The sequence below is a fragment of the Crocodylus porosus genome, unplaced genomic scaffold (assembly GCF_001723895.1).
Source record: "Crocodylus porosus isolate Cpor-Errol unplaced genomic scaffold, CroPor_comp1, whole genome shotgun sequence".
Taxonomy (NCBI): domain Eukaryota; kingdom Metazoa; phylum Chordata; order Crocodylia; family Crocodylidae; genus Crocodylus; species Crocodylus porosus.
Genome location: NW_017728910.1, coordinates 33079665 through 33096750, shown reverse-complemented (window position 1 = coordinate 33096750; position 17086 = coordinate 33079665). Strand labels below are relative to the sequence as shown.

Genomic DNA, 17086 nt, shown 5'->3' with positions numbered 1-17086 from the left:
GGCGCTGGCTGGGGTTGAGCAAGAGCGCGGGGGGAGGCTCGGGGAGTACGGGCCAGTCTCCAGAGCGGGGAGGGGGCCGCGGGCGACGGCAGGGGCAGCCCGCCCGGCCCTGTCCGGTCCGGTCCGCAGCGGCGATCTGCCCCCCGGCCCGGCCCGCCGCCCACCGGCCCCTGCCCCATTCACCTCCTGGTAGCTGGCGCTGCGCACGGCGGCCGCCGCGTCGTAGATGCGGCACTTGAGCCCCGTGCTGCCCACGTCCACGCTCGCCACGTACGCGGGGGCGGCGGCGGCGGCGGCAGCGGGTTCCCCCCTCAGGCCACGCGGCATCTCGGCGCGGGGACACCACGCAAGCACGCAGTCCCACCGCCACTGCCGGGCGCGGAAGGCGCTGCTCAGCTCAGCTCGGCCCGCCCCGCCCGCCGGGCGGAAACGGGTGCCACCGCCCGCTCCGCTTCCGCGTCCCCGGCGGACACTCCGGCTGCGGGAAAGGGCCTCGCGGCTCCTCACAAGCGCTGCCGGGAGCGGTGGGAGTCCCAGCGGAGCAGCCGCAGCCCAGGCCGGCAGGCAGGTCGGGAGCAGTCCCGGAGCGGCCGCCCCACGGCAGGGTGCCCGGCCCGGGCCAGCCGGGGCCAGGGGTGTTTACACGGAGAAGCAGCCTGTGTGTGGGCAATACGGGGGTTAAGAGCCCGAGGAGCCACCCGCGATTACTGTTTAACAGGCCCTCTGTCAGATGTTTTAGAAGCAACTCCCACACAAGCGGCTTTGTCTGCCAGCCCTCGGCACAGAGGAGCAAAGGCCGCTGCGCCGGCCCCCTTGGCACCAGGATCCTGCGGAACCTGCCTGAGCTGCTGCTGAGGCGCGGCCACCCCTCGGGTGCAGCAGGGAGATGGGTTAGCCTGAGGGCAGAGCAGGGTGACACCACACGAGCAAATGGCACAAACAGACCGTGGTTCTGAATGACCCAAGTCAAAAAGTGCGACAAAAGAACAAGGACAACCCTTCATGTCCTTGGCATGAATAACGACCAACTCAAATTAGCCATGGCTGTCCAGGGAAGTGTCATCGTGGGCTAGAAACAGTCATGTGTCTTATCCCAGGTCTGATTGTCCAACATCAAAACACAAGCAGGACACTTGTTTAAGCATGCCTTTTGTCCCCAGCATGACTGGCAGCTAACTCGAATTGACCAGGCCTGGCAAGTGTCAGAAGGGAAGCATCAGATTTCTGCCAGAACAAAGCCTTTTATTCCAGGATCTGCCCCCCCACGCCCCTTTCACCTCAACAGACTTACCATCTGCACACAGCTCTCCTTGCTGCTGGGCTGTCCTTGCTGACTATGTGCTGTGCTGTGGCTGCATGCATGCACAGGGCATTTATCGGCCACACTGTCAGCCACATTAGGCCGATTTCCAATACAGTCAATTTTCTTTATATTAGTGCTGATCCGATATTAGACTGGTGCACCTCTAGTTATAGCATCTTTCACTGAGATCCTTAATAATAATTTTAAACATAATATTTTATATACACGCTGTAGAAGTCAGCCCATCTAATGATTTAGCAAAAGCAAATTATAAAATTTGTAAGGAAGTAACTTTATTTAGAGGTTAAATTGTGGTTGTAAATATGTACTAAAGGCAACCTGCAAAAAGGAGAATAGTTAACCTGTCCCTTATTTATAAATATGACCATTCACTGCCCTGAAAAAATATGCTTTTAGATCAAAATAGCTATCTATGTAGAAATATAGAGGAAACAAGGAACTGAAGCTTTTGCTTTGATTAGTTAGTTGAGGTAATCTTCAGGCTGAAGAAATATAGTGTTGTCTCACTTCAGTACACTAAGCTAAAAATGCTCCATGCGTTTTCTCCATTAGATTATATATACATGTATGCAAAAGGTTCCCTGTTTAACAGGCCATTGAGGCAGTGGAGGCAGAGCTCCACTCTTTCTGCTGCAGCATGAGGAAGTGATGTGATCAGCCACCTTTACCCCCTGGTAGCTCTTGGTACCCAATGGTTTATTTTGGGATGCATATTTCAAGGCAATGTACCTTTTCAAGGGTCAATGGACGTTGTGGTGTCTTCTACTCCCGCACGAGCTCTGGAAGTACTATGCTGGCAAACACTAGCATGGCACAGATTCACAATCACAATTTGCCTGTTGATTTTTTTTTTGTAGAAAAAAAAATCCTGTTTTTGGGGGGGATGGGCCCCACTGTAACACTGCGTTGCCAAGCCAGTGTTGATATAGGGATGTGAACAAGGAATAAAGTGAAAAGCAAGTTACTATCTCCTTCTAAAATAGGATGATCCTGTGGAAATGAAATTCCAAAACTGAGGGAAGAGCAACACTTTATCATTGTTGTTGATATGGAGGCTAGAATTGGGAAAATAATTACTCCTGCTGTTTCTCTTTTTCCATCAGAATCTGACACTTTCTAGGCCTCCCAGATAGAAGTATTATTGAAGTCTTCAGTGAAAAAGAAAGGATACATATTTGTTACTTCATCAGTACAAACATATTTATTCATCTCCTTTGGATTTAAGTTTGTGCTGTTATATTCAGTTAAGGTTTGTATTCTTTACAACATGGTTTACTGAAAAATAAAATTTGTGCATAACGCCAGTATAATCCTTATGCAAAGGTATATACATTTATACCACTTCACTCTAATAACATGGACTGTGTTCCTTTTCTTGAAATCTAGTCCTTCCTTGGTTTTTGTAACAGTCTTTACATTTCTGCCCAAGAGACATCTCCTGTCCAAACGAAAATCTAAGTCTGTCTGGTCACTGTAGCTTTCAGGCCAGAGACCTCTTAATCTTTCCCTCCAAAACTTCTCCCTACCTATATCACTATGGACATCATCACCGGTTACTCAGACCTACAACCTGGGCATCATTTATAACTTGGACCTTTGTCTAGATCTTGATATCTACACTGTCTAAATCCTGAAGATCCTTTGTTCATGAAAGCTCATCCATCCAGAATGCTGCTGGGAAGAGAACTTCCCTAGCTGTTTGCTTCCTTTCACTGCTGTTCTCTTCTCTGTTGCCTCAAACATACATTTATTTGTCTTCATTTTCCAGGGTCTACACAGTTTATCCCCATCCTACACAGTATCTTTCATTCATTATCAAGATAATGTGTCCCAAACCTCCAATAGGGACATAGTGGCAGTTATTCACTTCTTGTTCACTTGTTAAACTTTTATGCAAGCACCTTTTTACTTTCACATACCACCCTTCATTCTTGGGAGAAATTCCTTGTAAATAACTGCAAAACTCACTCATTCTTCTACAGATATCTCCATAAAATGTTCCTTTATCATGGTGCCTACCTAAAATTTGACAACAGTTGGAATGCACGTGTACCCACCGATATTGTCTCAGTTTCCTTCTATTCATCATCTGTCTGAATACACCTGTTGAGCCATTCCTTACTTTGATTATAAGGGACCATCTTTTTTGTTTTCTTCTGTGTTTCTCCAGTGCCTTAAGCAAAGGGATTGTGGTCCCCGACTAGGGCTCCTGTGGAGGATGGTGATACAAATAAAGCAGGAGCACTAGTTGTTTCTGGCCTTGCATCCCAAACATACTGTGCTATTTAGCAGAGCCACCTCTTTGTTCATAACAGTCCGAGTCTTTTCAGTTCTGTCATCACCCATCAATTAAAGTTCTCTACCTTGCTGCTACATATGCTGCGCAGATTACAGTAAAGTGTACTGCATAAAGCAGATACAGTAAATACTATTTAACAGCCTCCAGCCTTGTCATGAGGCACTTCCAGTTTCCCTTCAGTTTTCTAAAGATGCATAACACTGTATTGAGCAGCAGCTACTCAAGGTATTGTTAAACAGGTCCTTTCCTCCAATTCCAATGTTTGCTAAAAGGCTTCATAAACTAGGGGACAGCGGAGGTTAAGCTAGCTCTCCCAGAATAAGTGCAGGAATCACAATACAATTTATACTGGTCCTGGTACTAGGAACAAAAAATATATTTATCTTTTCGGGAAACAGATTTGATCCTAAAGCTCCTGAGAGTATTGGCTTTCCTAGACCATAGTACATTCATATTAAGCTTCCCTCAGTAAACCACACCTTGCAACACCATATAGAGATACCCTTTTCTGTTGATGAAATCTTAGCAAAGACCTCAGCTTTATTAAGTTTCACCCCAACAGTTTATCTAACTAGTTAACTACAATCAAAGACAGCAAGCATCCAGAAAGCTACATAGCCCTGTAATTCTCAGTGATGTCCTGCAGGATGACAGTAGTAGCCGTTGTGGTTGATGAATGTCCAAGCACCACGCAGTGGGCAGACAGTTGGGATGTGGGAACTGTCCACAGCCCCAGTGCAGTTGGGGAAGCCCACCCACCACCTGGGGGCTGATGAGGTAGAAGAAATAGTTTGTCCAGACATCTTAGATGACCACGCAAACCTCTGGACAGCCTCTCCAGCCATGGAACTGCCAACACCAAACTGGTTGGCAGTTTAGCAGAGATTGACAAGAGTGGCTAGCTTCAAGACAGCAATGGCCACCTGCTTCTTTGGACTGAGGGTTCGCTACACAACCATGTTCTGGCATGTAATGTGGGGGCCACCCAGGTGATGATGTCCATGAAGATGTCCTGGGGCTAGTGGAAAGTCTGGAACCAGAGTTTGTCATCCCACATGCCAAAGGCAATCTGCTGTCATCAGGTGGTGCTGTTGGGGTGTACCTAGACCCTGTGCTCAAGTGTTGAGGTGGCCTTAGAGTACCCCAACATTCACGGCGTCCAGGATGTCCTCATCTTTGTCCAAGAGGAATTCGGATGAACAGTTCTGGATACTTGGTGGGCAGGGGTGCAGAGGTAGGGCAGATGGCTCAGTGCATGTTGGCATATTCCAAAGCCTCCTGCTGCCATGTCAGGTTCAGCAGGCCATGCATGAGGTACAGTATCCCATGGTGAGAGCCAGTGAGCGCAATCATCAGGACCTGCTGCAGCTCCTGGGTCTCCCTGTTTGTGTGTGGGAAGCAGGAAACAATGGCGTGGTTCAGGATGGCTGGGACATACAGAGAGGACAGCAGGGTCTTCCAGGAAGGACTGCTGGAAGTAGCACAGTACTCGCAAAGGTGTGGGTCTCAGCATTTGCCTGCTTTTCTATCAGCAGCTGAGGCTAGTACTAGATCTGGACCAGGGTCTCAAATGGTCAGTGATCTCAAACTCTGGAAGAAGCTCCTAGCAATCACCCCTTGATTGTGAAAACTATCCCTTGATTGTGAGAAATCCTGCCTTTCTGGTTAATGACCACTGTCCTCTATCAGCCACACCTGAGCATGCCCTGACTGCCTTGGTAGGGGCTGATGGGAACCTAGGGACCAGTGATCAGAGTGTGGGGGTGTCCTAGCCAGTTATGTCAAGCACCAGCAGGTGGGCTGGGGGATGGGCTCTGACCCCCCACTAGATGTCAGCTGGGCCAAGTTTGTGCTGGCCTGGGACTCTCAGCCCAACCCCAGCTGAAAGGCCACCTCTGGTAATTTTCAGCACCTGGCAGCCAGCATGCTGTCAAGAATCAGCACTGGGGTGGGATCTGAGCCCTACTGCCATAAGGTCCATGCCTAGCACCCCACAGGATGCCAACAGGGATGGCTGAGCCAGCCCCTTTCACCGAAGAAGCGATGACAGGTGGGCTGCAGAATGGGTTCTGAGCCCCCAGCCTGGATCAGGTGCCCCTCCCCAGACCCCAGCCTGGATAGCTGGGGGTGCAGCTGGGCAGCAATCAGGTTGGGGAGGGTGGGGGCTTGGCCAGCTTCCCCCCAAGCAGGAAAATTTCCTTGGTGCACCATGGCACCAGTGGGGAGGGGGGCATACTCCCTGAGCCCTGCCTCCCCACAGCACCGGAATGTCCACCAGCTCAGAAAGTCAGCTGTTTCCTGGTGGGCAGGGGAACACATGTGCTCTCTTCCTCCCTCCATGGCTGCACAGGGAGGAGACTCTCTTTCCTCCTCCCTGCGGCAGACTAGGGGTATGGCAAATATCTCTCATGGAACAGTACAGAAATTCCTTCAGTCAGCCTTAAGCAGAACACATTAATCTCAATCCGTTACATTAATCTCAACCCTTGATTAGACAAGGGTTACTCTTTCATGCAAGTGGTCATTTTTTAAGCATTGTGCAGCCATGCGCTTGTGTTAAGTCGCAGCTGTAGAGCATTTTCAGGGGCCAGATTGAGCGAAAAAAATGTCACTTCTGTCAGTATCCATAGTGACAGAACTTAAGAACATATATACAGTATAGCTGGCCCTGTCACTCCAAATGCATACCATCAGCATGAGGATGCCATAAACATAGAAAAATGAGTGACAGTTGCCATTCAGAAGCTGATAAGCCTCAACAGCCTCTAGTGTGTCATCAGCCACTTCAGTGTAGGCAAATGCAGAAAGGTGCTGGCACAACAATTCATCAGATTCTCCAACCCATAAGAGGTCAAAGCTGGATTTGCCCATATGGAGTTTTGAACTGCAAAGGCAGATGAGGTCATTTGCCATCCTGTGGCCAGTACATCATGGTTTAGACTAGAGTATCTATGAAATGCAAAGGGTATTTCTTTACTGTACACCATACACAACTGAAGTTGATTCATTAACATGATTACTTGGTGGTTGAATAAGGTCCAGGATGCCAGGGTCTTTAGGAACTCTAGCCTGCTCTTCATGATGACACAGGGAGAATTAGCATACAGCTAGAAGGGGTGACTATTCCTAACTGAACTACTTTTTCTATCTGCCCATTCCTTGATTTATGAAGCCCTGTGTGGGACACCTGGACACCAGCATGGAGTTAATTATAGGGTGACCATATTATTTTTAAGAAAATCTGGGACACTGCTCCCCGCTCCCCCACATCAGCAGTGCTGCTGCAAGCAGAGGCAGGTGGCAGGGCCACAGAGTGCAGCCTGGCAGGGAATAGAGTAACATGGTATGTGCCCACCCTGGCTCCTCCTGAGCTGCAGCTAGAGGCAGGGGGTGGGCTGGGCTAGACACTGCTCCAGTCTGCTCACCTTGCTTCTTCACAGCAGCAGCGATGCCTGCCCACCCACCTGCCTGGCACACTATGCCATACTACCTCCCTGCCAGACTGTACCCTGTGTCCCTGCTCAGCTGCCTTTCTTCTGGGACTTTTCACCAATTGGCATGGGCAGGCCTATGAAATCCAGGATTGTCCCAGCCAAGCCAGGACATATGGTCACTCTACTACCAAGTTGCTGAATGACTGTGGAATGTACCTTTTGCATCTAAAGACTGTGAGTGTGGGTGCTGAGGTTCTGCCTGGAAGCAAGCAAGCAGTACCTACCTCTGGCCTTACAAATGTTATGCAGCATGCAAGCCAGGGGTGAGACTTCCCTGGAAACTTGGGTGGTAGAGACCTAGACACTAGTCAGTCACTACCAGACCCCATACTGTGCCTCAAGTGCCTCTCAGGTCATTCTTGCAAGGAAGATCCTGCTGAACCATCATAGAATTGAAGGACCAGAAGGGACCTGCAAGACCATCAAGTCCAGTCCCCTTCCATGGGCAGGAAGTTATTGGGCTCAGACAAGCTCAACAAGGTAACTGTCCAGCCTCCTCTTGAACACCTCCCAAGGATGGCAACTGCACCACCTCTGCTGGGAGTGTGTTCCAGATTCTGGTAACCCTTACAGAGAATTTTCTTTTCTTATGTCCAGCCTGAATTTACCATCTGTTAGCTTGTGCTCATTGGTTTGCATCCTCCCTTGAGGTGCCTTCCTGAAACATACATGGCATTACTTAGCCACAGGTTGAAGGTGTGCCCTGACCATTGACCAGCAGCACCTCTTGGCTCCAGCTCTAACCTGCACCACACCTAACTCCAGCCTGGGAGTCCCTACCAGCCACAGGCCTAAAACTTGGCATGGAGGGGATCCTACCTCACTGAGTCTTGAACCTAACATGGCAGACCCTACTGTGCCCAGCCCTAATCCTAGCCCAGGGTCACCTAACAGCTGTAGCTCTAACCCAGCATGGCAGGGCTTTATGGCCCTAGCCCAAATCCTAGTCAGATAATACCTAGAAGCCACAGTCCCCAACTTAGGTCAAGGGGCTCCCTCTATGCCCCCAACTCTGGATTAGAGGATCTTTTTTCATCTATCAGCCACCAATATCTACCTGCTTTTAGTAGCCTGGAGGCCCTGTCACTGTGCTCTCCTACAACAGACTGACTGCCTCTGCCCCTTTCCTGTTCATTGCCTAGCAGACAGCCAGGGCTCAAAAAGCTTTAAACACACTAATAACCAGTTCAAGGTATTTTATGTGTTAGATGGCTAACAGCTGAAAACTCATGGCTTCATTATCCTGACTGGTGGAGGGGCACCACTAAGAAACAGTTCCTTGCAAACTGAATTTGGGATCAGAGAAACTGGGTTTTACCAAACTTAAAACTTTAGAGTTGGCGCATGCTGATTTCCATACATTAAGCATATTGAGCAAAATAAAGCAGTGAAGATAAATAATGTTTCTAGTTTCCATATTTAATCAGGCAGACAGACAGTATTTATAAAATTAATCTATTGAATTAAAGTTCTGTATAGCATCTTATCAATGATTTTCTCTTTGTTGTATGTTATATTTTAAAGTATCTCTGCACAACCATTTGTGCAACTACATGCTAAAAATCTGCAAATGCACAACTTAACACTAAACATCACAAAAAATACATTTTGTATCCATTCATATGCAAATTGAAAACATTTCACTTGGCAGGTAAACAATGAAAAGTTATTTTAAAAAAATCAAGCTACAAAAATGCACACATAAAAGTCTTCCCTTTTGAATTTTTAATAAAATACTGCTCTGTATAAGATCTAATGAAAAATTCCAGTACTTACAAAATACTTTATATCTATGAGAAAAAATGAATGCTTAAAGTTATATTTTTTATGAATTAAACAATTGTACAGTTGAAATATAAAACAAAATAGTTGAAACAAGGGCATGGCATAGTTGCTGTACACATTACAAGTGGGAGGACATGTGAAATCTAAAAGTAGTCAGCTGGGCACTTAGTAATTCACAGAACATAAAATCAAGACAAAATAAACAATAAGGGCACATGTGAAACATTGTAGTACACAGCAGATGTAGAACCACATATTAGACAAATAAGGTATGGCAGTTTCAGGGACTGTAGAAAAAAGATCCAGCTCTTGGCCTGAAAACAGAAACCATTTCATGGGGGAAAAATGGCTATATATACTAGCATTGGAATAGTGTCCTTCATAAACTTTCTTTAGCTATTTGTATACTTGGTGATATTACAAGCCAACCAATCAGCAACTACCTCTGCAACCCTAGTGAATGACACATGAAACAAGGTTTTAAGGGAGATTAGGACCTCTTTTTAGATCAGAACATAGTCTAATTTTCATCATTGTGGGGACATTAATAGATCCTCTCTTCCCCTGGCACTCAAATCATAGTACAAGAAACTGGAAGTCTATTGTCTGGTAAACAAGTTAGGAGAAATATTTATACCAGTGTCAATATGATGTCATAGTCCTGGCTCCTTGATAGAAATAACAATACACCGTGAAGGTCAAATTTTCCTTGGTAGAACATTTCTCAAGACACTCAAACCTAAAAAATGTTGATAGGGTTTTATGATTGCGTACAGGCAGTTATAAAAAGTTTAGAGTACCAGAGGCCAAGACAACATATATGCAGCCAGAAAATGCGAAATAAAATTTCTCAGACCATGCTATTTCTAGGACAGAATAGGAAGGATAGAAACAGCTAACAAAAACCTTTCACTGGTAGGAGAGAAGAAATAAGACAAAAACTGATTAGGGTAATGAATAAAAAACCTATGAAGTGAAATATCAGTCAAAGGAAACTGGATGCTACTACAGGAAAATAAAGAATTTAAACCTTGGAAAAATAGCAAGGTAAGATATTAAAGAAATTATGCCAGTTTTAATGGTCATGTGAAATCTGCTTGGAGAACATGGATTGAAGATTAAGGTCTGACATACCCTTTAAATCTGCTGGGGTTTATAGGAAAACTATTTTTACTAGGGCAGGCTAGAATAAGGTAAAATTGAGCTGAATATCCAAATATCTGCAGATCCAAATTTGGGACTTTAGAACAAATTTTACCTTAGATCTGCAGAATTCCTATTGCTGTTAATGAGCACTGTATACATGGATCAAAAGTAGCACAGGGTCCTCTGAGTATTCTCTTGCTTTTAAATGGATTAGCTGCATGAAGTATGAAGATGAAGTGATAATTCCTTTCAAAAGGCAAGTCAAGATTTTTGTGTGTGGAAATTAAGGGATAAGTTTGGAACACTAAAATAACAATGACAATTCAGCATGTCCTCTGCCACCACCATATATTCTATCAAGTAATTAAAATAAATATAAAAAGTCAGCTAACAGACAAAACAATGTACAAAAATTCATGCCAAATTACTATAGTTTCTATAGGGAAAATTGTAGGCTAGAGAAATGAACTCGAAGGATGTGCATAATTTTGCTTAATATACTATACATACAAAACACCTTTGTGCTCATTGTATAATTTAGAAAATTTCAGGATTTCAGTGGCTTTTGGAGATGTCCATTAAGAGCTTGTTAACTAGTAGAGAAGAAGAATATTATAAAAAATTATAGCTAGCAACATATATTAATATACTTTAAAGTGAGGACTACCATTTGCAAATAGATTTGCAGTCAATGTATTCTCAAGCCAATTTTATGGCATAAATTTACTTTGATTTTGTCAACCCCTTAATTTTGCCATGTAATAAAACTCACCCTGTAACAAAATTTATAGGCATTAATAATATTTAAATTCAGAGAGAGTTTTAGAATGGCTACCCTTTGGCATAAAACCCAGAAATTACTGAATTTACAGTAAATCCGGCCGTGCCACTGTAGCTCAGTTCTAATCATACTGCTTCAGATCATAATGATCCAGAAAGCCAGTATGGAAGTGACATATAAATAAAATCCTTTTCTTCTTATCATTAAAAAGGAGCTAAAATACAAAAGATCATATTAAGCCAATGTTTAACACCTGACTTACTACTGCCCTTAAATCCTACTCCAAAAACAAGGCAATTCTGAATTAGGGTGGCCACTGTATTATTGCTGTGCACATGGTATAATATGTAAGCCACTATTCAGAGACTTAGGCACAATAGATGGTGTGGTGACCTTAATTCAAAACTTCCGAGCTTTTGTCAGTTTAATTCAAGGTCTTAAATGAAAAGTCTAACAACTGACATTTCTCTCACTCTTTATTATATTTAAAATGCTTTCTTTTTAAATAGTGTGTTCCAACTTTTTATAAGATAATTCTATGGGAAGAATTAAAAATAAAATCAATCTAGCTACCATATTTTATTCTGAGGATTTTGGTACGCCAAAATTGACTGCCAGCTTTCTTGCTTTTCGTTTGCTGGAAGCGTTTGGTTTGCTATGAGGAACACTTGACATAGCTACATTGTCTTGAGCAGCTTTTAAAGTTGTTGAATTATCATGTTGAATATGATCAGAAGACACTGGTTGTTCATTCTTTAGTGGTGCAGCTTGAGGAGAAACCTGGAACTCCTTGAATTCGAAATTTTTCTTGCTAGCAGCCCTTTTTTTAGTTACCTTTAAATCAAATAAGTATTATTGAAGAGATGGTATTTATAAAATCTGCAAAATATACCATGATAAAATCATGCAAAAAGAATGAGCTAGAACAGGGATGCTCAACCCCCAATCCATGGGCTAGACTGGGCCTGTGGAGTCATGTAATCCTACTCAGGGGGATCTTGCAGGGCTGCATATTTGGTAATGGGGAAGCAGTAGCAGCGTTAATTGCTGCTCCCCTGTTGCCAAATTTCTGGGCTCCTGCAGAGACCTGCAGCCCAAATAGTGTGGCCCTATGCTTTAGATTAGGTGCACAGGGAAGTGCAGGGCCAATCTGGGTGTGCAGGGAAGCACAGGGCAGGGGCAAAGGGCAGGAAGGAGGTGGTGTGGGCCCAATTCTGGAATGCAAGGCTGGGTGAAGGCAGTACACAGGGCCCAATCCTGGAGTGCGGGGAGCAATCCAGTTCATGCACTGGCCCCCATGCCACTCATCCAGTTTGAGAGGCCAAAAGAGCACTGCTGGGCAGATACCGTCTTAAAATTAATTTTGGACAGAAATGCTATATGTGTAAACTATTTCTACTAAATTTTACTATTTTTTGATGAGACAGTGCCCATCAAACTTACCTGCAGAGGTATAAACTGGTTGTGAGTACCAACTGGTACAGTTCCTGTAAAAGGCATATTCCCTTGATAGGAACCAGGATAGTAAGGTTTGCCATGAATTGGCACTGGAGCTCCCCATGGCATTGGATTAAACATGTGAGATGATGAGGGCATTATATTTGCTGTAAAAATAAATGGTTTATATTATTTCCTCCAAGCAGGGTGGGCAGATCTATAAGTACAGAGTAAACTACACCTTATTTTTCCCCCCGCTTTGCTTCTTTCCTTAAGGACCCATATTACAACATTTCTCCCTCTAGCTAAGTTCACATCTACAAAAATCCTGTTTTACCATTATATGAATACTACATCTGCAGAATTCTCTATGCAGGGATGTTGCTACACTGTCAAAGATACATTTTATGTTGGGATGGTAGAATTAGCACCACTAGGAGCAGAACAAGTTAAATTGAAAGAAACACAGTTTTACTGACATAAAAACTGCATATACACTGCAGTTTCTGGGAGTAGAACTGTGTTACTTAACAGGACAGTATGATGACAGTCAAGCTTACAAAGCTTTGAAGTGTATTAATTAAAATACTTACCAGTGGGTTGTGTGAAGACTGGAGGAATGGATCCAGGTGATAGCGAAGCTCCAACAGGTTGGTAACTTGAAAACATTGGTGGTGCTGGTGGCAAAGGAAAGTTCACTCCAATAGAACTCTGTTTAAAAAACAAATAAATATATGATTAAATAACAGGCTCAATGCAACAGGAGGTGGCAAAGATACCAAAATTCTATAGAGACTGCCATCCTCACCAAGCGTTGTAAAGCAAAAAGGGCAGCTTTCTCCTTGGCTTCACTTTCAGATTGACACTGAGGTCCATGTATTAATAAGCCATTGGATAATTTTACCTGACAAACCGTCATGGTCTAGGAAAATAAAATAAAGAGGTGTTTTCAGGAGAGAGTGTTTATATAATAGCACATTCAAGCAATTGGCATTCAGTCAATTTATTATTGTTAAACTGATTTAAATAGTTTCAGAGGTGAAGGAAAAGATTAAGTGAAGCAGTTGCCATGCTGAAAGAGAATAAAAAGGCTAGGACTCTTCAATTTGGAAAGGAGAAAGCTGAGGGAGGAATACTAGAATTAGGGGGCACCTGCTGAAATTAGTAGATGACAGGTTGAAAACTAACAAGAGAAAGTACTTTTTTTAAATCCAATGCACAGTTAACTTGTAGAATTCATTGCTACATGAGGTGGTGGAGGCAGATAGCATAGCCAGGTTCAAATAGGGACTGGATAAATTCATGGATGATCGAGCCAATAATGGCTACTAAACAGAGTGGTTGGAAATGATTCCGCTCACATCTCAACACCTATAATGGTGTACACTGGGGTGGGGTTCTGATTAGGGGACAGATCATTCAAAAGAGACATCCAATTCAGTGCTCTTCCTATATAGCATCCCCTTCTGCCAATGTTGGAGACAGGATAATGGACTAGATGGATCAGTGATCTGATCCAATAGGGTACTTTTTCCATTCTTATTAAGACAGGCACAACCATTACCATAGGCCAGACACACAATAATTGATTCAGATGGAAAACAGTTTTAAAATATGACAAAATCCTTACAAAACCAAGAAATACAGATACTGTAATTGGAGAAAAACTGGGCAGGCTTCTTCCGGGATCAGCTAAAGTTGAGATGTGTATAAGTTCTGAGGAGTTGGTTCCTGTGCCTGTGGTGACTTTTCTCATATGATATTTACAAATAATTAACCAACCATCTAATTCAACAATTCAAAACAGATTTTTGGCTACGAGGATGGCAAGGTGAGCAAGACAATCACCCATTTAGAAAAGACTATTTTTAATAAAGAGAGAGGTGAACAATTGTCTTTTTTTCTTTTTTGCAACAAACAATTGAGCAGAAGACTGCTATTTTATGCGTCTTGATGCCATCTCCATTCTTATCACTAAGTGCAGCTTTAAGGCATCTTTTACAGCCCCCCAGTTCAAGGGCTAGCAAACAAAAGCGTACATTTAGATTCATAGTTAAATGAACTAGGATTTCAGTGACCACTGACAACCTTTGGAACGTACGATGTGGTTTAGATAAGGGAAAAATCTTTATAGGAACCACTTAGGGAATAAGTCTTACCTGTGGTGTCCTGAGGAAAGAGAAATCTGGTTGAGACATTCCAACAAGAGAACAAATACGAGAAAGTTCCGATACAGGGGCAGACTGTGGACCAAGGAAAGGGTGACCTCCAGCATCCAATACTTGAGGATTCTGAGGGCCTCCGATGTTATAAGGCTTGTTCATGTAAGCAGCTGATAAAAGCAAAAACCCAAACAAAAAAACCAAAACAACATACAACATTGTTAAATATATTCTAAAACAAAGAGGTAATAGTTTGAGAATATCAACAAAGTAGTACATTTGAATACTTCCCAAAAAATTAATGTCTGACTTGAATTCATAGATTGTAAGGCCAGAAGGAACCTTGGAAGATCATTGGGTCCAGCCCCCTGCACCAAGTAGGAAAGATAACTGAGGGTCAGGTGACCCCAGAAGATGACTAATTAGTCTCCTCTTGAAGATTTCCAGGGTAGGTGATTGCACCACCTCTGGAGGGAGCTTATACCAGTCTGGACACCCTGACTGTGAAGGAGTTTTTCCTAATGTTGAGCCTGAATTGGTCTTCCAGGAGTTTGTGGCCATTACTCCTAGTTTTCCCCTTGGGTGCCCTGGTGAACAGGTGCTCACTGAGCTCTTGATGTACTCCCCTAGTGTAGTGGTAATGTTAAATGTTGGCATTTAAGAGCTTGCTTAGGCAGCTTAGGGGTTTTCAGGACAGAATAATTAAAGGAGAATATAAAAAATAAATACAATTATATTGTTTGGATTCTGAAAACAGGTATCACAGCAATCATTTTAGTAAGTAGTGACTAAGCTTAGCACAATGTTCAGAATCAGTGATTCTCAACTGGATGTGGTGATATCTTTTGAAGGGTGAAATGGGATGTGAAGAGGTAAGGTCAGGCTCATCCTACCTGACTATTCCTCCTTCCTCCCCACCCACTGTGTGAGGAGGTAAGTGAAAGGTTCTCTCCTGCCCAGCTGTTCCTCCTTCCCTCCACCTTTGTACAAAGAGGTAAGCACTCTCATTAATGCATTGATTCTGAAACAGGGTGACATTCAATTTTTGGAAGTTAGAGATGGGTGCCTTGAGTCTAAAAAGGTTGAGAACCACTGCTCTAAATAATCCTCCTGAGGATTACCTACTCCATGTACCTACCAATTTTTTTTGCTTGCCTATGCTGTGAGGCAGGTCCATGGGAATCTTGTCTATAAGAGGAAGCGGGAACCTCATTAATCAGCAGCTTCACTTCATTCTTGTTTTCTGCGTCAGAGCCATCAATTTTCAAGATTTCTTTAAGCATCTGTGTTCCTTTCTTTAAAAAAAAAGAATATTGTGATAAAGTGAAGTTTAGATAGTACTGCTACCAGAGCAAAGAAAATCCTACATAACAGTAACAAAAAATTGCAAGTTTTGATTTTTAAGAATGGTTATAGTTTACAGAAAGCTGGAGTTTAGCCTAAGTGACCACAATGTTAGCTTGTCTTTAGAAAAAAGTCAGGTACATCAACTTATTAGAATCTTGTCTTCATAGAATCATAGAAGTAGGGTCGGAAGGGACCTTGTAGATCTTCAAGTCCGACCCCCTGCCTGGGCGGGAGAAAAGACTGGACTCAAGTGACTCCAGCCAGGTAGTCATCAAGCAGGTAGTCTTGTAGAATAAGTGACATTTAACATCAAAACTCTAAAGCCAAATGGCACAAGCATCATACTAAGCATTTTCTGTGGCTCATCAGAATTTCCCTAAGTGGAATTAGCCACTTACTACCAGAAAAATATGAAACTCCATTTTATACTTCAAGCTTTTTTCTTCTATCTGTTATAATCCACAGCTTCATAGCTATGCTGCTGTGCAACATCTTGTGACTTCAGAGCACCTGTGTTCATGGCATCCATTTTCCTTTACTCTAATTATTTCACTGTTGCTTATTAGAATCAATAATATTCTGTCCAATGTGATTTTAATAGACAGCTGATATGGATACCGTAATACTGAAGTTTATAAACAGGAGTATTAGCTGCTGAGTCTGAAGTGTTAAAGTATGACCTAAGGGAGGGTGTCAAAGATTTGACCCATGGAGCCCCATCATTCAGCCCCCCATGCTACCCTGGGTCTCAGAGTTGACTCACATGCTGGATGCAGTGAGCGCTAGAGTGGCTCCAGGGGTGGGGTTTGGGGGACACACTGTATGTGGTGCTCACTCCGGCTGGTTCAGGACCCATACTGTAGGTGGGACCTGCCTCAACTGGTCCAGAACAGGTCCCATATATAGGGACCTGTGGATCCCAGACAGACTGGAAAGGCCACCAAGTACACTGGATCGGGCATACAGGGATGGTTCCATGGGTCAATTCCAGCTCATAGGGCCAGTTCTGCACCATTCTTTGGGTCTGTGGACTGTCCCCATGCCACTCATCTGGCCTGTGGGGCCAGATGAGTTTGACACCGGTGATCTAAGGGCTTATACAATATACAAACCATAACAAAAGACTGTGGAGATAAATGTTCTTCATTTGTGGCTCTTTCTTCCTTGGAATAAGACGACTGCTCTTCACTTTCTTTGGAGATTTTCAAAGATGCTAGAAGACTTTCAAGTTCAGTGTCCTTCTAAAGAACAAATAGAGACAACAATATATATTTTTTGTATTTAAAAATGTAACAGATGTATTGATTGTAA

The 17086-nt window shown here is 43.6% G+C and overlaps 2 protein-coding genes across 6 annotated transcripts in view; both read right to left on the bottom strand.

The window, feature by feature from the left end:
* Positions 1–387, bottom strand: part of GK5 (glycerol kinase 5 (putative)) — a 63809-nt gene extending 63422 nt beyond the window's left edge. The window contains exon 1 of one of the 2 annotated variants that reach the window (XM_019532987.1): positions 184–387. In XM_019532987.1, the coding sequence (XP_019388532.1) occupies positions 184–327 (144 nt within the window). In that variant the 5' untranslated portion in view covers positions 328–387. The remainder of the gene's footprint in view (positions 1–183) is intronic. The other variant, XM_019532986.1, reaches the window with a different exon arrangement.
* An 8128-nt stretch (positions 388–8515) lies between these two features.
* XRN1 (5'-3' exoribonuclease 1) overlaps positions 8516–17086 on the bottom strand; it is a 58369-nt gene continuing 49798 nt past the window's right edge. For 3 of the 4 annotated variants that reach the window (XM_019532982.1, XM_019532984.1, XM_019532983.1), the window contains exons 36-42: positions 16888–17016; positions 15567–15723; positions 14426–14598; positions 13075–13188; positions 12860–12977; positions 12273–12433; positions 8516–11663 (exon numbers count right to left, since the gene is read on the bottom strand). In XM_019532982.1, the coding sequence (XP_019388527.1) occupies positions 11409–11663; positions 12273–12433; positions 12860–12977; positions 13075–13188; positions 14426–14598; positions 15567–15723; positions 16888–17016 (1107 nt within the window). In that variant the 3' untranslated portion in view covers positions 8516–11408. The remainder of the gene's footprint in view (positions 11664–12272; positions 12434–12859; positions 12978–13074; positions 13189–14425; positions 14599–15566; positions 15724–16887; positions 17017–17086) is intronic. The other variant, XM_019532985.1, reaches the window with a different exon arrangement.